This window comes from Megalobrama amblycephala, linkage group LG5, assembly GCF_018812025.1.
Source record: "Megalobrama amblycephala isolate DHTTF-2021 linkage group LG5, ASM1881202v1, whole genome shotgun sequence".
In the NCBI taxonomy this organism is placed as follows: domain Eukaryota; kingdom Metazoa; phylum Chordata; class Actinopteri; order Cypriniformes; family Xenocyprididae; genus Megalobrama; species Megalobrama amblycephala.
The window spans coordinates 34,674,597-34,696,542 of NC_063048.1; the positions used below are offsets into that span (position 1 = coordinate 34,674,597).

At 36.2% G+C, this 21,946-nt stretch overlaps 1 protein-coding gene across 5 annotated transcripts in view; it reads left to right on the top strand.

The window, feature by feature from the left end:
* LOC125269164 (leucine-rich repeat and fibronectin type-III domain-containing protein 2) overlaps positions 1-15,000 on the top strand; it is a 131,206-nt gene extending 116,206 nt beyond the window's left edge. For all 5 annotated transcript variants that reach the window (XM_048191975.1, XM_048191973.1, XM_048191974.1 and 2 more), the window contains 2 exons: positions 6,490-7,885; positions 11,400-15,000. In XM_048191975.1, the coding sequence (XP_048047932.1) occupies positions 6,510-7,885; positions 11,400-12,366 (2,343 nt within the window). In that variant the 5' untranslated portion in view covers positions 6,490-6,509 and the 3' untranslated portion in view covers positions 12,367-15,000. The remainder of the gene's footprint in view (positions 1-6,489; positions 7,886-11,399) is intronic.
* Positions 15,001-21,946: the final 6,946 nt, after the last annotated feature.

A 21,946-nucleotide genomic window follows, 5' to 3' on the forward strand; every position in this document is an offset into this window, starting at 1 on the left:
ACTTGAGTAAACAGCTTGAGTTGATACTTCTACAGAAGTCTTTTTAAACCCTAGTATCTATGCTTCTACCTGAGTAATGAATGTGAATACTTTTGACATTACTGGTGGAATGGAGGCTAGGACATGTAGACCAAGTGCAATCCATTAGCCTTTCTGTCAGCCCTTTCTAGTCATGTTAATATCTGTGTGATTTGTGAAATTTTCAGAAGTCAAACTTGATGGAAATTAGTTATACTGTAAATGCCTTTTATATAAATTCCTTAAAATTTGACATCAACATTAACATATATGTTTCCCGCCCAGCTCTACATAATGGATATAACTCAGCTGGGTCATTTCTATTATGCTGTACCTCTGTAATTTTATCCCAAGATTCAATGTTTATTATAATTAGTTCAAAATGTGAAATCTATTGCTAACGCTTAAGCTTAGATTTATGCCACTACAAAAATGTCATTTCATAGAGAAACTTTGATATTACAAAACACTTACAGGAAACACAGGAAAACTACAAGAATTACAAGTTAACTTTTAAAAAAATATTCCGATAACAAGGGGAAAATTAAGTAAGCACATGGAACTTTTTTTTTTAATAAATTGAGTATCATTTTACTGTAGAAGTCAGTAATTGTTTACTTAATTTTGATAAAGAAAAAAAAAAAAACAGCTAGTGCCACCACATACACGTGTATTAATGATTTAAACTGTAAAGCAGTGGTCGCCAACCCGTCGATCGCGATCGACTGGTAGATGTTTATCACTGTCCCAGTAGCTCCCAAAAATAAAATATGAGTACAAAAAGACAATACATTTGCCTGAGTCTGTAAACGGCCGCTAACAAGAGGCCAGAGACACTGAAGATGGATGCTAAGAGGAGAAAATTCTGTAGCAGGCAGAGCAGCTCACTGTTCACGATGCTCAAAATATAGGGAGAAAATATAAATATTAAATTGGGGGGTCAGGGGTTATATGAATGTATCTCTGAAAGGAAAATTACTGTCTTCAGAAAAGTTTCAATGGCAATGGCATTTTAATTTCTTCTTACATCCGAATAAAGTTGCTGTTTATAAGCGCAGTGCTGCTTTGTTTACAGGGGTAACCAAGGAAATGCTGAATTCGCGAAGAGTGAATTTGCATCTCATTCAGCCTGTCTGCTGTTTTTGTTTCATGCTCTTTTTGTGTGTAGCATATCATTTCACAAAGATAAAGTCAGACCCTTCTGTTTTTGCTTTAAATCTCAAAATTAAATCTAGTTCAAATGAAAAACAACTGCTCATGCAACGTGTGTAGCAACTTTGTTAGGATTGTGATTAAAATGCAGTGGCTACCTCTAATTTGAAATGGCTAGATATTTTTGTTTATAATAATAAGAATAATAATAAATATCTGCAACCAGTATCGGTGTTACGGGGCGACTGAGACTAGAAACGTGCGGATCCATGTGCAAAGCTTTATTCAAAAACATAGTCCAAACAGGATATATATATAGATATATAGAGGGCAAGACAGAAGAGTAATCCGAGAAACAGGCGTAGGTCAATCAACGGCGAATGTAATCTAAAGGTAGAGGCAAGCAAGTAGTTCATAGAAAGATAATAATAAATCCAAGCAAGGTGCGGACAAAATCCAGACAACAAGACGAGAGTGAAATCCAAAATATGCAGGTAATCAGGAAATCAGGAAACAAGATATGACTAGATTTAGACTAGAACTAGAAATACAAACTAGGACTGAGAACTGGCTCCGTAACGTAGCTACGCTAAACAGCATAAATGCTAAACAATACTCTGCAACGAGAGAGAGGAAGTCCATGGCTTATATATGGTGTGTGATTGGCTACAGCCATCAGTGTAATGGATGATGGGAAATGTAGTCCGGGGTGTGGTGCAAGAGTCCATATAAAACAAAATACACCGAATTGGGATTGTCACAATAAGAAACGGCCAATTTGCTTGTAAAAAAAATCTGAATCTGAATTTGCCATGTAAAAACACTAAATACAATCTATCAATTCTTCAATAGGTAGATTTAGTCTTTCCTAAAGGTCGAGATCAGGGATCTTGGGCTTAAAACGGTTGGTGACCACTGCTGTAAAAGATTCCACTACACTATTTCAGTGGTCCACTTTAGACGTTCTATTAAAGGTTTAGGTCACTTTCAAATAACAATTAGCCCATGCTTTACTCACCCTCAAGCCATCCTAGGTGTATATGACTTTCTTCTTTCTGATGAACACAATCGGAGATATTTTAATAAATATCCTGACACATCCAAGCTTCCAACCATATCCATCCATCATAAATGTGTACTCCACACGGCTCCAAGGGGTTAATAAAGGCCTTCTGAAGCAAAGCGATGCGTTTGTGTAAAAAAAAAAAAATCCATATTTAACAAATTATGAAGTAAAATATCTAGCTTCCATATTTAACGTACAAAGAAAGTGTAAAACTTTTGCAGTTCAAAAAGCTTACACTACATCCTATGCCTTCCCTATTCAAGTTACTGACTGACACCAGTTTACACTTTCTTTCGTAATTTGAATACAGAAGGCGATCAGGCGGAAGCTAGATATATCAAAATAAGCAGGCAGTCTACTAATACTCTAATGAGAGTTAGTTCACATGTAGTTGCAAAGTTACTTATAGTTAGTAGAATGTCTAAAGAGGACCATCAAAGTAAAGGGTTATCAAACTTTGTATTCACAATCCCTGAGTGACTCAAAAGAAAGTTTTCTTTTTCACTCTAGTGAAGGCCACCATTGTCTAATAACCTTCTATCCAGTACTATACTCTCCTCTACATTTGTTTTTTTCCATTTGTCATCTTTGCAAAAGTGGTGTAGTGACTTTTAGGAGAGCACAGAATTGTTGATTTAAGAGCATGATATTTATTGAATGTTTTTATTATTTTAATGTATAACAAAATGATTTCCATACACCTGTAATGATGTAAGGTCCCACTTTATAATAAGTAGCCTTAACTACTATGTACTTACATTTAAATTAATAATTTGATACAATGCACTTATTGTGTACATACATGTTTCTACATTGTACTTATATTTTAAAAACACCTGCATATAATTACATCTGTAATTAATTTCTGTAATTACATTTATAATTACACTGTTGACCCATCCCTTAACCCTTACCCCTACCCTTAAACCTACCCATACCACCAGAGCTTTCCCTAACCTTACCCATATCACACCTCAGTAGCAGCAAAAGTGTTTTGCAATTCAATATGAACCCAATAAGTACATTGTACTTATTTTTTGATGTAAGTACATAGTAGTTAAGGCCACTTAATATAAAGTGGGACCTGCCAAGCTTGTACATGTTGATTTCACAGGAAATGTAAGTGTTTCTTCACTTGGGATTTCGTTTTCAGAGTGTTGTCGGAGAGCAGCTTGGTAATTTGCAAGCTCAAAGTGTCAAAGAAAGAAATGATAGAGACTAATAAGAAGAAACAAACTTCACTAAAAGAAATATTTTAAGCAGTAAGCCTATTCACACCTTTGTCACATAACACTTTGTAAGGTGCCAGTTGTGGTGCTTTATAGTGGCAATGATGTTATACTTTAAATGTTTAAATTGTACAATCCACATGTCTTTTTCCCCCCTTTAATAAGGCAGCAAAATAATAATTAATCTAAAAGAAAAAGAAATTTACTTGAGAACAACTGTGAATTTTACATTGAAAAACACAATGGACTACTGGACTGTGGGCCAGTGATTCAATCAAATGTAAAGTAATGTTGAAGATACAGTAAAAAAAAGTATAGAATTAGAAGATACAGCCATCTATATGGTGTGCTGTTAAGAAAAGAAAAGAAAAGAAAGAAAAAAAAAAACATCAAGATGCCAGGTGCAGAATCCATCACGCAGTCAGACGTCACAAGGATTTCAGAGCAGCGCTGTCAAACTGACTGCCTACTGTCATAATGGTTAGCCCATGTCCAATCAGGTGTCTGCACTAGGGAGTTCTCCCCTGGATCTCAAGTAAATGGCCCTCCATATCATGGCAGCTCTACCTTCATCTTGCTCTTCGGCACTGTATGATTGCAAAGCCTAAGCTTTTAGCTTGCCTTTGGATGTTTAGCAGTCTCTGTAGTTTTTCACGTCCTGCTGTTTCATGGTCACCTTCTCCTTCGCTTGATAAAAGACTTTTTGATGTGCTCTTACACTCTTTCATTTATAAAAGCTATGATTCTTTCGCCTTAATGTCTGCTGAGCTGACAAGAAAAGAAAGCTCTATGATTTTTCACATCCCTTAGATCTCCTTTTGTTGATTTCCTTGAAGTTAGTTAGTGACCAGGCTAAGCTCATTTAAACACTTTCTCCAACAAACGAGCTGAGATGTTTGGCTCATTTGATAAAGTGAAGCAAATTCCTTCCCCCATATGGTACACCACCATTCCGTCCTTTTCCCTCTGATTTGGATGAAATGCAGATATGTGGAATGTTCTTAGGGGTTCAGTTCCTCAGCAATTGTTATATATGTGTTTGATGGTTGCACCATTAGCAGGCTGCAAAAGGAATGAATAAAAATGAGGCTTGACAAGCAGTTATGAGAGAATTGGTAATGCAGGAAACTTACCTCAGAAATACGGGCCTGCTAAAGGGCAAGCTTCTGCTGTTTTCAGCCTAATCAGGTTTTAGCTGTCAAAAATGACAAATATCCCCTTGTCCCAAGCACACTTCTCATAACGTTACACAATGCTATGCAGTGAGTCCTGAATGAACATTGAAATGAAGTTTTATTCAGCATATGGTATATTTCAGTTGATCCAATATGGTGTGGTCATAAATTGCAAATAAATTGCAAATGTTGCAAATGCCTATGGTTAAACATTCTTCCTCTTCTCTTTATTAAGATGAAGTTTGTGTTCTTCTTCACTGTTTTCAGATGCTAGACCAATGTGCCAATGTGTTTTTTGGATCTTTGTACTTTGCATTCTTACATATTACTTCTGTTGTTTATTAATTGCCCTTTTGGTTTCATTGTACAAGAAAATGGATATTGAGAGGAAATGGGTTTGAGACATGAGCATGTCGGATTGTATGGGTTATCAGGCTCTACAACATTTTTCCTTAAAAAAAAAAAAAAAAAAAAAAAAAAAAGATTTCCTGAGAAGGAGTGATTGATGGTTGGGAAATATTCTCACAAGAAGGAAATATATTCTTGCTCAAAAAACATCACATTTTTCATTCTCTGCAATATGTCTGTTTTAAGTGTGGAATTATTATAGACTAGAAAATTAGATGCATCACATTTTCAGCTTATTGGAAATTTCCTCCTGTTTAAATCCTTTTGTGGATTTTTAAATATTGCATTTCTCCAGACTTTAAAACAAGAAGTTATCATTTATTTTTAATATTTTTAATCATTTGAATTTTATTTTATTTTTTTATGTTGTTATATTGTTGAATATTGTCTTCTGTGTTTTTGTAGTTGCTGGGAGGGCAAATTGTTTGACATCAACTATTTGCATTCTAGCAAAATACAGCCCTGGCATAAATATCTGGCATTAACAAACACTGATTGCACATCAGTCAAAGTACCATTGAAAATATCTATCCTCTCTATGTGACAATTTATTTTTGTTGCAAACAATTTTGATTACATGGTTAGGATAATCACAATGTTGCATTTTGTAAAAGTCTTGCTGATTTTCTTTGGTTCTAAAACTAGCTACAGTCCAGATTCCAATGCTAGTCACCTTCTGTATAACTCGCTGTTTTTAAAAAAATACTCAGATCTGCATACTTTCTATTCATAAACTTGAAAACTCATACATTTTTGCAACCAGAACTCTGTGTATCTGAGGTTTATAGGAATCTTAGATCGAAGATATAAATGAAGGTATTGATAAAGGTATTATGATTTATTGTATGAATGCTGCCAGCTGGGAGAACTATTGTCCTTTAATTCTTGGAAATGAAAATCACCCCTTCTCCTTCTCACACACACACACCTAAAACAGCTCCACCAACCCTGCCCTTCCATTAGAGAATCAGTCTGGCAGAGCACTGATTAAAATTGATTTAAGTTTTGAGTATATTTGGAATTGATGATACAAACGTCTTCAAGAATTATGGGCTGTCGTTTGAGGGTGAGTGCAGTCATCCGTTCTCTCTGTGTCAGAGGTATGGAGCCTGCTGCGGAATTCACATATGGATATAACGTCAAACACTTATGCTTCCAACAACTATAAAACATATTTTATACCTCAATGTCTGATTGTTTTGAGAGAGACTTTTTGTGTATATTGTTCAGTAAATATCTTAATAAAGGTAATAGACTTTTGTTAGTTGACACCAGCAATAACAAAACTTTAAAATGCCACAGTTTGGGGTTAGGCACATCCAAACAATACCATTCATAATGAGGACTATATTCATCATATAGCCACTGCAGAGGCATTAAATCAGATGGTGTTTGCGTAACCAGAAAGGACTGACCGTTGTATTTCTTGTTGTCTACCCAGGTCCCTGCTTGTGATTTACCATGGCCAAAGTGCTCTGCAGCCTCCTCCTCCTGGGAAGCGCAGTGATGATGACCACCGCCTGCCCTAAATATTGTGTCTGTCAGAACCTCTCAGAGTCCTTGGGCACATTGTGCCCGTCCAAAGGTCTGCTGTTTGTGCCCCCTGACATTGACAGAAGAACCGTGGAATTACGTCTGGGAGGAAACTACATCATCAAAATTACCCAGCAGGACTTCACCAACATGACGGGCCTTGTGGACCTCACACTGTCACGAAACACCATCAGCTTCATCCAGCCCTTCTCCTTTGTAGATCTTGAAACCCTGCGTTCGCTGCACCTGGACAGTAACCGGTTGACAGAGCTTGGCCCAGATGTCCTGCGAGGCTTGGTGAACTTGCAACACCTTATCCTAAACAACAACCAGCTGACTCATATCTCCAAAGAAGCTTTCGATGATCTGCTGCTCACCTTGGAGGACCTAGATCTCTCCTACAACAACCTGCGGGGTGTTCCCTGGGATGCCATTCGCAAAATGCTCAACCTACACCAACTAAGCCTGGACCACAACCTCATCAGCCACATTGCTGAGGGCACTTTTACCGATCTTGAAAAGCTGGCAAGGCTGGATCTTACATCAAACCGTCTCCAGAAGCTTCCGCCAGATCCTATCTTCGCTCGGTCACAGAGCAACACCGTTCTTAGTACACCATTTGCCCCGATCCTGTCTCTAAGCTTCGGTGGGAATCCTCTTCACTGTAACTGTGAGATTCTGTGGTTGCGGCGTCTAGAGCGGGAAGACGACATGGAAACATGCGCCTCCCCACCGAGTCTGAAAGGTCGCTACTTCTGGTATGTTCGAGAGGAAGAGTTTGTCTGCGAACCACCGTTAATTACCCAGCATACCCATAAGCTTTTGGTCCTGGAGGGACAGACGGCCAGTTTACGCTGCAAGGCTGTGGGTGACCCTATGCCTCTCATACACTGGGTTGCTCCAGATGACCGACTAATCAGTAACTCATCCAGGGCTACGGTCTATGAAAATGGTACTTTAGACATTATGGTCACCACCTCTAAGGATTATGGGACATTTACTTGCATTGCTGCAAACGCAGCAGGAGAATCAACAGCCTCAATTGAGCTCTCTATTATCCAGCTTCCCCACCTTAGCAATGGAACTAACCGCACATCTCAGCCAAAGTCCAGACTATCTGACATCACTAGCTCCACTAAAACCGGTAAAGGGGAGACCAAAGTCCAACCAGAACAGGTAGTGTCAGTGTCAGAGGTCACTGCAGTCTCTGCTCTGATCAAGTGGGTGGTTAGCAAAGTGGCACCCAAAGTCAAAATGTACCAGCTCCAATACAACTGTTCAGAGGATGATGTCCTGATTTATAGGTAAATATCCCATGCTGCTTTTCCTTTAAACCACCCAGCTGCACACTAATTAGGCATGTACTTTCACCTGCCCTTTAGTTTCTCTTTGAATATCTGTGGAGATTATCATTAGATTTGATTTAGAGATACATAATTTATTCCAGAACTCAATTCAGTCTTGTAAATTAATTGAATTCAGTTTATTTAAGCAGATAATGTTAATAGGTTCAGTAGGTTAATGCTGAACATACTTAATGCAGTGACATTTAAAAGGTGACTCACTTATGCTGAGACATTGTTTTTGCATCTTTTCAGCCGACCCGTCACATGCCTACTTATAGGCTCATCCTAATTGTGTTAATGGTGTTCTGCGACTGTTATAGCTAAGACAATAAGGTGCCTTACCATTGACTGACTTACCCTTTAGCGAATCAGTTATCTACAAATTATGTCTAAAACCCACCAACAGCACTTTTTCCTGAGGAGTACTTTTTAAATAAAGTATAGGATTGTTATGTAGATTTAAAGTCATGTAATATACAGTGTCTACTTCAGTTCCAAGAAACACTTTAAACTTATTTTCAGTCATACACACATACAAATATTTTTGTTATAGAGGTCTGAAAGGTTGTTTACACTTAAAAATTATATTAGGAATTATTTTGTTAAAAAAACAGTTTATATCTAGTTAATATCTTCAAGGACATTCATATCTTAATAAATATCTTCATAAATACATTCATAAGGATGTTTAAATGTTTTTTTTCCCCTTAAAAACAAGACAAAAATAGTGATGATTTTTTTTGTCACAAAGTTAAAGTCACAAGGCACAGAGGTGCTACAGTCATTTTTTATTTAAATTAACCTCTATTAGCTGTTGAAAGATTGATTTCACCATCTTTTAATCAAATGCAATATTTTCTCTGTGTGAAATAAAGAATGTGTAGAAATCCCTATCACCTCTAGGCTTTTTTTTTTTTTTTTTTTCTTAGCATAATACAACCAGCATGATCATCACTATTACAAGCCTGAGGCAACAGAAGCTTTTAGAATATGCTTTATTCTTTTGATTTTAATTTCAGCTCACATCTTTCACTTAGTTTCTTTTTATCTACATCATCTAAACAGAGCTTTTCATGTTTTGGAAAGAGTATATATAATCTACACAGTATGAGTATAACTGTTCATTTTTGGTGCCTTTCTATTACTTAATGACTTTATGATGCTGACTGCATGTGGCATTATCCAGAGATCTATTTTTTGTTGTTGTTGTTTCCCTCTTTCTTGGAAGAGCAGTGTTAACCTGGATGCTGGCAACAACAAAGAAAAAAAATCAATCACTAAGGCTTGAGTGGAAAAAAGTTGGGCTCGCTCGTAAAGCCGTCACCACTGAATGTAGCGTCTTCTCCTTTGATGGGAAAGCAATTATGAATGAGTAATGGACTAGCTGGCATACAGGCTTACCGTAGACAATGTGTCAGGCCGCCCTGCTCTACATGTGGTTTTAGTGCTGTAAAGGGTGTTTCTAACACAAAATATGGGATCCCTTGGTAGTTCTATAGGCAAAGCATTCGATTCGAGAACCATATCAAATGTTTATGAAACCAAACATTTTTTTTTTTTATTCACCCCAAAATAAAAATTCTTTCTTTGTTTACTCACCCTTTTATTTTTTCATGACACTATTTCTTTTGTGGAACACAAAAGCTGAAAGTCAGAAGACTATGTTGGTCTTTCTTGTCCATGCACTTAAAATGACTTAAGCATTTTAAGGGACTTAAGCTTTCAAGCTTTAAAAAAGGATGGAAAAGCATGATAAAATTTTGACCCATGCACTATATTTCTTCTGAATCCATATAATAGCTTTGTGTAAAATGTGAAATAGGCCAAAAAAATAAAAAATAAAAATGTTATATGCTGAAAATTGCCCCTTCCAGTGGGCTGATAAGTGCTGCAACTTGATCGCTAAACTTGAGAACTGGATAAACAGTTTATTGAAAAATTTGTTCACTTATCTGCATGAAAAAGAAAATGGGAAAGTCACTATCTACTTCAGTGTTCCACAGTAGAAAGAAATTCAGAGGTTCGGATTGTTATGAGGGTAACGGCAGAATTTTCTTTTTTTTTTTTTGGGTTACTATTTTTAATTTTAACCCTAGTACAGAGACAAAGAGGCCTACATATTATTCTTTTCTCATTATTTTCTTATTCTTATTATTGCTTGTAATTTAAACTTTACATTTTAAGGAACTCTTAATACTAATGTAATTAATGTCCAATAAAGGTTCTGATATTCTGTGACCTAATCTAAAGTGAGAACTGTAAACGGTAAATATAAAAATAAGTTGTTAACAAAACATTATCTAACTCTTTATAAATGAGCTAATTAAAAAATAATAATGTGTTAATTACAGTGACAATGAATGAAGAACTCTGCTTGTATACAGTCTGTTAGTGTATTAACTACAGTTTATAAATCATTATTTAATAAATAGGTTACACTTCATTTTAAGGTGACAGTTACATTGTACTTACTCAAATAAGTACTGAGTAATATAAATTAACTACATGTACTTACTATAGAGTTACGGTTAGGGTTTGGTTTAGGGTTAGTTACTTGTTATTAAGCATAATTTAATGTTATTGTTATAGTATACTACGTCACCTTAAAATAAAGTGTTACCATTAACTATAAACTACTAGTTTGCAAAAGATTTGTAAATACTGTGTAATTATTATAAAGTTTTACCATTAATTTCCAAATGCATGAAATTGTTCACGTTCTCTTGCATTTGTCCAGAATTTGGAAAAAAAAAAAAAAAAAAAAAAAGAGAGAAAAAAAAAAAGCCTTGGACACTTCTATTCAATTACTTAACCTTCACAGAGCAGGGTAGTTGGGTAAATGATTGCACTCTAATTAGTATTCTCAGTATACATCCACGGCCACGTATCTGCAAAGAATGTTCTAGATAATGATGAGCTAATGCAGTCAGAAAAAGATCATTTGTGATTACATGCCCTCTGTACTCAAGGTGCCTTTTAGAGGTTGAGTGGAGTGTAAGACAGATCTTTCTTCTAACAAATTAAGGAAACTAATATATATATTTATATAATTTTTTATCCTGAAATGATTCAGTGTTGACAAGAACGTCAGAAGTTGAAGTGTGAAGTTTATTTTCAAATAGCGAAATTTAGGTAATTCCCACATTGCTTTCTGTCACTCAAAAACAACTGCTTTTTATTTCTGGCTCTGTTGACTACACAATAGACCTCGTTTCAAAATCATTTCATCTAAATGAACTTCCAAGGTTGATATGATCAGTGCTTTCCAAGTAATTAAGTTTTCACCATAATAAAAGGATTAATGATTGTTTTCTGCCAATGCACAGAGCATCATGTGCATCCACAATAAAGCAATGAGCAATCAGTATGCACATTTTAATAACAACCTTCAGTATCATATACCTGTGGCTACAATCTCCTGCTTAACGATTATAGAGAGTTGGTATTAACATCAATGTCTTCTTGTTCTCAGGATGATTCCGGCGATCAGCAAATCCTTCTTGGTCAACAACCTGATGCCAGGGATGCAGTATGACCTGTGCGTGTTGGCCATCTGGGAAGACACCGCCACCACACTCACCGCGACTAACATAGTTGGCTGTGTGCAATTTGAGACACGTGACGAGTACCCCCGCTGCCAGTCGCTGCACAGTCAGTTTCTAGGAGGAACCATGATCTTGGTGATTGGCGGAGTAATCGTGGCCACTTTGTTGGTCTTTATCGTCATTCTTATGGTCCGCTATAAAGTGAACAGTGGTTTGCAGGTTGCAAAGTTAGTGACAGTGAGCAACACCTACTCCCAGACCAATGGGAGAACGCAGGCCGCACAGCGGCTTAACAACGGCGCTCCTACGCCACAGACTCCAAAGACTGTAGTGGTGATGCGAGATGAAGTGGTGGAGTTTAAGTGTGGGTCCTTGCAGAGTAGCATCTCATCCTCTTCATCCTCCTCGGCTGACTCTCTTGGAAGCGAGAAAGTCGAGTCCTTTAACCGACACGGGGATTCTAACACCTTGCCCAACCGATGGAAGCAGTCGTCAACCAAGGCACGGCCAAACCTGGATAACCTACTTGGGGCATTCGCCTCGCTGGACCTGAGGGTTCCCGCAAGAGATCCAGGAGGACCATCTTCCTCAGGAACCATGGCGATGGCCATGAGACCCCCCACTGACAAGGAGCCTCTTCTAGGCAGAGGAGATTCCAAGCTTGGAAAGCTTGTAATGTTGCCATCAGAGAACAAGCCCAAGCGCAGCCACTCATTCGACATGGGCGACTTTGGTGCTTCGCAGTGCCTTAGCTACCCACGACGCATTAGCAACATTTGGACTAAGAGGAGTCTCTCGGTCAACGGCATGCTCCTGCAGTGTGACGAGAGTGAGGGGGAAGGTGAGAAAGCAACATTTGATAGCTCTGAGTGGGTTATGGAGAGTACAGTCTGACAGAGACATCAGATTTTCTCTGCCAAAAACAAACAAACAAACAAACAAACAAACAACACACAAAAAAAGAACGCATTCTCGGAACCCGTCAGGTGAAAAGGACATGAACTTGTTGCATCATATGACGACAAGAAGGACTCAAATGGCTGTAATGAAAAGACACCTCAGCAGTGGCAATGACTGTGTAATGCATGATTTTCCATGTCAATATTGTCCTTCTGTTCATTTGATCACAAAAAAGTTCAAAGGTTTGTGTCTGAGTTAGGCAAGAAGCCGAGGCCAGGGCTGGTCCTGTTTATTGAGACCTGGATGAAGGATATCTCCAGTTGCCTTCAAGCATTTAAGCAGATATGAATAAATACCCAAGAACAAGGGATGTGGGGTATCTCAGAAAAGCAGGGGGAATAAAAGAGAGAATTTATCCGACTGTGCACTGCAGTTTGCCAAGAGGATTTTCTTCAGCTAAGTGGATGTGCATCACAATGGACCAAGTGTTCCCATGAGACAGGACTACATAATTTTAGCGGGTGAAATGAAAAAAAGAAATGCAAATGTAATGAAATTTTGTAGGTTCTTATTTTCTTTTTTTTGTCATTTCTACTTTTTAAGTTAATTCTAGTGTTGTACCCCAGTGTTACACCATTAATTTGTTTAATTACATTTTATATACAGTGTCAGATTCAGAAACAGTATTTTTCCTGAACAGCTGAAGAACACAATACAATCTGTCAAACGTATTTTACACAAATCTGTAATTCAAGAAGATTTCTTTGTCATAATCATATCTGCAAACTTAATCTGCTTATTTTCAGTGATGTTTCATGACATTATGTGCCTATTTTTCTTTTTCTCTTTTCAGTGCATCCATCACATTTGTTGTTTGTCGACTTTGAAAGCTGGCTGTCGTTTGATCAAATCGCTGCAATTTTTGTTTAGTGCTGGTACAGAACAGTACTAGTCAGAGCTACATATTATTTATGCAAATAGATATTTACAAAATATATTTCATACCCAACAAATACACTGCATACCAAACCAAAGACAGGCTCTGTTCGATGTTCCTTTGGTCTACCCTAAATAAAGAATGAAAAAGTAAAAAAAAAAAAAATGGTAAATGCCAGGATAGTTTTAATACCACTGTATTCTCCAGGTACCTTGGAGTAAATACCATGGTACTTGTGAATGTGAGAATCACATGGTATTACCATTTACCATCTTTCACAATCACTGTAATGGTATCGCATAATCTAAGGGTAAAATAAAGTTTTAGGATTCTCTGATATTTAATGATGGTAATTACATGGTAATAACACTGTAACTATACATCTATTTCCTATTTCCTATTCTTTACAACAAGCCCCTCAAGACTTAAGTCTGAAATGTAGGTCAGAGTGTTACACCAGACAATATGTTGTGAAAAAGATATTTAGGACAGGATCTGGATCACAGTTTTGTGTAGAAACCTTTATTAGTGCCAAATGATGGTGGCAAGCTTGATTTCACACAGAGGTGAATTATGATCTGGAGAGAAACTGAGCTTCTCTATCGTCATTGTGCCCTTGAGTGAAGGCACTTAACCTCAGGTTGCTCCACGGGGACTGTCCTGATATTAGCGTAGTGCAAGTTGCTTCGGATGAAAAGTGTTGGTTACATGATGTTTAAGACCTCAATAAATCACATATAGTCATTATGTCCAATTTTACCAGTTAAAAAAATGGTGATACTTCCTATGAACACATCTATACTGCATTACGCATTCATTTTAAAGAAGTTGTGAATGTTATTATGAGAGTGAGGTTTAATGACAAAATATTGCTACTGTCTTTGTGCAGGATTAAACTGGGACTGGATTTGGAATAGGGTCGCGTTTCTGTGACCTTACCTTTATCTTGTCCCTGAATTACATTACATATGATGCATTGTTTTGTTGTAATGTTTTATAAAATAAATTATCTAGACGTATTATCTGTAAAAATCTCCAGTCAATTCAGTGTTAAATTACATTGCAGACATCATAATGCCTATTTAATTTAGTTAAGTGTGTACTATAGATCCGATGTTCCTAGAAAGTTTCACCCAAAGGATCATAACATACAATGTCTATTTTTCTTATTTTGAAAAATCTTTATTTTTCTATTTTGTGAAAAGCTAACAGTTTTATTGCCTTTCTTTTGTCTGATACAATGCCACTGTTTATGGTTTAGATTGTTTTACTGTTACAGATCTATACAGAAAAGACATGGATAAACAAACAAAACATTTTTATTTTATTCATAATTATTAGTAGTATTCTTTTTATTTTAAGCAAACCAATGTAAGCCACATTATAGATTTGCAACATCCATTGTTTATAATTTGTTACTGCTCTTGGTATATGATTCTTTCTATGACTTTTTTGTATAAAAATTATATAAGAATGTATGATGGTAATCTGTACAGTGATCCTCTTATTTTCCTGGTCAGAAAAAAAATGAGAAGGTGCTTTAACGTATCGTTATGACATATGCGTAAATGTGAAGCAGCATAGTCGCGTTTTTCACTTGGAGTTGTAGAAAAAAAGACTTATTCATTCTAAACCATTTCTGTGTTCAAAAGATTTTGCTACAACAAGATAAACACACAGAATTCATAATATTTCAAATTGTCTGGGTTTTTTTGTGTGTCTTCTTGCCTGAGTTTATATGTCTACTCCCAGATTTTATTATTATTATTTTTTTATTATTAGTGTGTTTTTGCTTATTGTCTCTGCTTTTCTGCCTTAAGGTGTTCTCAGACAGAATGATTTGTCTTATTTATTGTCTTATTCATTCAAGTCACTGCAATTGGGGATTTCATTCTCACATAATTTTAGCAAGACTCAATTTTTAATGAATTTCCTCTGAGGGGATATCTTCAAAAATTAGATGAAGCCACTCATGGGGTGCACAAGAAAACTTAATAGACTGTAGTAGTCATAAAACATTAAAATATGACACACTGCCCACTGAGATGCACACACTTGCCATGACGTGTAATCTCATATCAAACTTACTTGTCACACATTACCCCTGCTGCTTCAGATACCTCCCAAAGAGTTTAATTTATGCTTTACACATTTTATTTAGCATGTTGTCATGGTTCACGATTATTTAAAGGCATCTAGCCATGCATGAGCAATCAAATTCTCCTTCATCTTTTGAGATAAAAAAGCTCCTTGTTTATGAAAGTGTACTGTAACTTTCATATGAGAACCTTCCCAAAATGCCCTTTTAATTTGAAAAAATGTTTTGTTCCTATAAATTCTTGGATACCCATGAGATGAAAACATTAAAGGTAGGGTAGGCATTTTTTTATAAACACTTTTTGTTATACTGTTTGAAACTATAGTCGCATACTGATAGCAATCAATAATACAAGTGGTCTAAATATTAAAACATGTACATATATCTTTTGTCAAAGTCTCGGGACCAAAAAAATGTCCTTCCTGCCTGTCAACATACGTATTTTCATACCTCCGCGTACCCCGCTCACGCAGACATCACACGTAACCAGTGCATTCCATAAGGTTTCAATGTCAAAACTATCAATAGCGAAATTAATCTACAGCAGTAAGGTGGTACAAGTAAGAGTGTTTTAAGTTGTTTACGCTCATCATTGTAATATTATGTGCTTTGAGACATGAGGTAATAAATAATAAATCCTGTATTTAGTGAACCTTGGGCTGACCCGTTGCAGTGAGATGCAGTGAGATGATAAAGGGAATATAGGATTGATGCAATTATTCCTAAACAATAGAACAATTAACAAAAAGAGCAAAAAGTAGATATAATATTAAGTCTGCCAAACTCCATGCTGTGAACCCAGCACTTCAAAAGAGTATGTTAGGTTTACTTTTAACAAGATGATTTCAGTCTGATTTTATCATTTTCTGAGGCACATTTCAGAGCAGACTGTTTTGTGAAACTGATACTATGTAACAAAGGTGTAAAATGAAGCTGTTATTGAAGAATTGAACCTGACAGTAAACTTGCAAACCAGCAGCAAATCGTTATTTCACATGCAAAGAGGGTGTTTAACATAATAATATTGGCAAAGAAAGCTTTAACCCTGTAAAGTCTGACAAATTAAATAATAGTCAGAAAATTTAAGTTGCTTCAGTGTTCATCTTGAAATATTATCAACAATATTAAAGTTATTCTTATATTTAGTTTGTAAAACTCATTAAATATTTCACAGCAAAAAGACACGTGAACCTTTTTTTTATATAAATATACTGATATACCTTTTACTTTTGCTAAAAATGTCTAAATATCAATTAGATAACAGAAGACAGGTGTTAGATTGTGTACAACAAGTTTTACAGCAATGTTTTAATCACATTGATAATTTAGAAGCCTTAGAAATTTGTGTATCAAATGTGATACAGTAACTTTATAGGGTTAATTTTAGGGTAATTATAACAGAGCAAAAGAAGGTAGGAATAAAGGAAGTCTAAATACATTTTCAGCATTTGTTTGGCAGCTGGAGAGCTGAGGAAAGAGGTCTTGGATATGCACGGACACCAGAGATTCTCCCCTGATTAGAACAAGGTCTCTTCTCAATGCTTAATCAGGGTCCTCACGTCAGCACTGCCCTTCTTACCAGGAAGGAGACACTTGCAGGCCAGGCCATAGAATAAGACTTTAACACATGTAATCTGTAGGATAATAAGATTAACAATACTTCACACGGTTATAATCTTCACAAACAGTTAGATCATCTGGGTTGTGCAGTATATCAAGTCCAACTTCCAGTTGTAGCAAACATGGATGTTTCTCAACATTCGATCGCTGCTTCATAATATGCCTACTTCCATACTATATAGTAGGCGAACAACAGTATGTGAGCCGAGTAGTATGTCCGAATTCATATGGTGAAAAGTACCTGCATGACCTACTACTTTTGTGTTTCTCGATGGACAATTTACTATCCCATGAGGCTACAGGAGAGGAGTTCTGAGTGGAAGTGACACAACTGATACCATACTAGGTCACATGACACTTATATGATGTATGTTGTACATCCATATATTCTTACTACACACATTCGTATTATATATTGTAGAGCATGCTTTTTTAAACCGTAAGTTTCAAACTAAGGTACCTACTATATAGTATGCGATTTCAGACGCTGCGAAAGTCTCTTTATTGTACTTGGCAACTGTCAGAGGTTGCAAAACAAGGAAAATAAAGAGTTGGATCTAAGCGCAAGCAGTTTTCTTTATTAAAACAAACTCAAAATAACTACTAAGAATTGCCAGGTAATAAATACAGTGAACATAACAACCATGTATATCAAACAAGATCAGACAAAGACTAACTGAAAATGGGGGCTACATGAATAAACACTAGGGACGAAACAAGAAAAATAATAAAACACATGAGGATAAATCAAAAACCATGCTAACTAATGAACACAGAGAAAGGAAACTGATCTAGAGAAAACCAACTCAAGCAAATACAAGCAGATCAGACGACAGACGTGACATAAACATGGTACCTAGAAATTTCAGTTTACTTGAAATAGTATTCTCCTGTTGTTTTTGAAGGGTTTGTTGTGCTGACCTTTGCAACGTTATGTCACGTTTAGCAGAATTGTGGCATTTACCCTAGACTGTTGGGTCTCTGTAGATACAATGTTTTAGGAGCCCTTCGAAAGTTGTTGTTCCTGAGCACTGCTAACAGGTTGAGTAAGGTCAAAACAGTAAACAAGAGATTGTTCCAGATGAATGAGGTAATTTAGGAGCAAGCCAAGAAGAGGCTTGTACTACTGACTGGATTACGCTCGGAACACTGGTGTGCCATGTTAGAAGGGAAAAGAAACTAAATGACCCGTGAGAAAAATTCTTCTTTATCTTCTTCATTTTTATAAGCTAGTAAGTTAGTCATCAATTGTATAGTTATGTTCTAACTAATTGCTAATTGTCTGCAGTACACATATACTGCTGTAACAGATTAAGCCCCACGTCAGATCTTAGGAGGTCAGCACTTCTTTAAAAAGGCTGCAAGAGAAATGTCAACATGACCTCAGCTTACACTAACAGCACAGCCTCAGAAGAGAAGACGGCATGTTTGTGCTATGTGTGAAGCTACTCATGAATGCTTTATTACAGCCAAATGTATTACTTTTTCCTCAAATTAAATTAATGGTTTGGTTCAACCCTAAATTTGGAGTTAATATTAATAGAAATATTACCCCCTCTTTATATTAAGTGTCTTTAACTACTATGTACTTACATTTAAATTATTCATTTGATACATGTTTTTACATAGTACTTATATTTATATAAAAAAAAAAAATGACCTGCATGAAATGACATCTGTAATTAATTTCTGTAATTACATGCATAATTACACTGCTGACCCATCCCTTACACCTTAACCCACCCTTAAACCTACCCATACCACCAAACCTGACTCTAACTTTACCCGAATCCTACCTCAATTGCAGAAAAAGTGTTTTCGCAATACAATATGAACACAAAAAGTACATTGTACTTACTTTTGATGTATGTAAATAGTAGTTAAGGCCACCTAATATAACGTGGGAGCGAAATATTTATTTTTCCCCAAAGAAAAAACATTTACTGTGAAATAAGATTATTTATTCAGTAAAAAGATGATTTATTATAAAGACCATATAGTTAATCAATATATTTTTTAGACATAAGTCAAAATGTTACTTAATAAGTCAATATAATAAGAAACTAATAATAATAATAATAATAATAAAAGCTAAATTAGCTATAAATAAACAGAATAATAGTCTTCTGCTGCTACAGTTGTACTGATTCTTAATGAGTTTATTGCAACTAGTCATTTAACAGCTATCAATGTAAAAAAAAATTCCCTGTAAAAAAAACAGTAATCTACTGGCAGCTGTGGTTTCCAGCATGATACTGTAAAAATACAGAGCACTACCGTTTTTGAAATTAACAGCCAAATACCGTTTTTTTTTTCAGCTACAGTAGATAACTGTAATTTAACTGTTAAATTACAGTTATCTACTGTAGCTGAAAAAAAAAAAAAGGTATTTGGCTGTTAATTTCAAAAACGGTAGTGCTCTGTATTTTTACAGTATCATGCTGGCAACCACAGCTGCCAGTAGATTACTGTTTTTTTTACAGGGAAATTTTTTACAGTGTACATTTGATCTCTTTCTTATCAAACAACCTAACGAATGACTTACCACAAACTGTACCGGCGCGCCAGCCATCCTCCCAAATTTGTAATGAGAATTGTTAATAAATCATTAATAATTCAACGAAAAATAGAAGCTTTATGATCTCTCTGCTCTAAACCAGTGGTGGACAACTCTATCCTTCGAGGTCCCGAGAGTTTAGTTTCAACCCTAATAAACACACCTGCCTATAATTTTCAAATAATCCTGAAGACTTTTGCTGCATTCATGCCATGTCATAATTACCATAATTTCAAGATGACAACATGTGAGATTCTACTCTGTGCTGTTTACGTCCTCGGGCTGGGAATTCAGTGGCACCATTATCAACGCCTAAATGAATGGTGCAGTGGTCAAGTAGGAGCTCTCAGAAAATTCCCAGCTTACAAATTGTAAATACGAGCTTGAAATCTCGTAATTATGGCAATTAATACGTGGCGTGAACGCACCTTATGGTGTTTGTTCAGGGTTGAAGCCAGAGTTGCCCAGGGCCCCCTCACATCTTTGTCTCTTTTTTTTGTCCTTCATGAGTTTGGATCTTTGTGACATTATTGGTTCAGTTTTGTTTTGTATTCTTCTACAGACAGTCAGAGTAGTCCCAGAGAAGTAACCTTTGTGAGAGCACACACACAAATCAATGTTGTTTTCACTTTCACTATTTTAAACATGTTGAGCTTTGATGATAATTAAACTCCATCATATAAAAAACACTTCAAAGACTTTACTTTTATTAAAAGTCCCATCTGGGTTTCATTAAAAATTCTCTATTTACTGAAAAAAAAAAACAAAAAAAAACAAAAAAAAAAGCTACTGAATTGAACTAAGGGACTGTTGTCTGAGTTACCTGTTGTCACGGAACATGGTGTAGAAACACTCACAATGAGGGGAAATGCAGGAATGCAGACTTTAATGACGAAATACACAGGAACTAGGAATTAAACATTAGACAACCACATTCACAATAAACAAGAACCAACAGAGACTGAAGGAGAACACAGAGAATATATACAAATCAAACAAAGGGAGAAACTAGACACACCTGAAACGAGGACATCAAATCAGTAACCAAGGGAACTAAAAAGGACAGGACTAATGAACAACCTAGAAGACAACTAAGAAACACAGACTACAACAGACAGGCAAACAGATAATAAACAAACTATAAACAGATATAACCCTGACACCTGTGGCAAATTCTCGCAAAAGTTCCTACAATTGCAGTTCACTTTTTAGAATGAAGATTGAGGATTTGAAAAGATTTTTACATCTCCAAAGTTGCACATGTGTGAAGGCCTTCATGTTTAGAAGCTATGTTGATATGGTCTAAGTAGCAGTGTCTATGCAAACATAGTATGTTATATAGTTTATATGTAATAGTATTGTTTTGTTTTTTTCATTATAAACTGCCTGTGAATAATAACAAGAGTTGTGTTATGCACATATTTTTGAGGCACTAACTGCAGTTCTATAGGCAAGAGACCAAAGGACCTAATTGTGTTCAAACTCAGCCATTGACTTATGAGGAAGACATATTAGTATTGAGTTTACTAAAGAAAGACACAAGTTAAATTGTGACATAAAAGATACAGCACTGTCCACCACATGGAAACCCGTGCATTCATTTCTGCTGCGCTATTACACTTTTGCGGGAACCAATCACAGACTGGCTTATCCACCTTGCTCGCTATTGGCGGGTATAACACGATGACGATAGAGAAGCGACGGCAAGCAGCTTTCAAACTCTATCTGATCTACCCGTCTTTCGCACGACCGTCACTCCAAAATAACGATGCACAATCACAGTGACGCCGATTGTGTTAAGCATTTACCTTATCTGAGAGAAATGTAGCAGAGCGTTGATCCGACAGTCTCTTCATAGGAAGATTACAAACAGCGATTAATGACACACAATGATTCTCTGCTGTTATTTTGGTGGTTTGCCTCACGATGTAGTACAGGACTCTTTTACTTCAATGCCCCTTGATGGTAGACAATATTTTTATTATTTGCTCTATAATACATAGCAAACTCCCCAGACCAATGTTCAATTTTAAATCGAGCTTGGTCTGGTGATAGCCAGACTAGGAAATCCTAACTCAAACATATTTATATCAGTACATGTTTTGCAAATATAACTGGGAGATTCTTCATAAAGATGCTTCTAAAATAATTTCTCAGTCATACAGTACATGATTGTGCTGAGGAATCACTTATAGATGGATGTTTTGTATTCATAATGGTGCAATCATATCCATTTTTATTGATTTACCTCATCTCTCTGCGTAATGGTGTTCAGAGCCTCGACTTTGGCAACAGTAATTTATCCTCCCCTAATAAACCTGCCATTTCTCTTGAATTACACAGCGATATTCCCAAAAGTGAT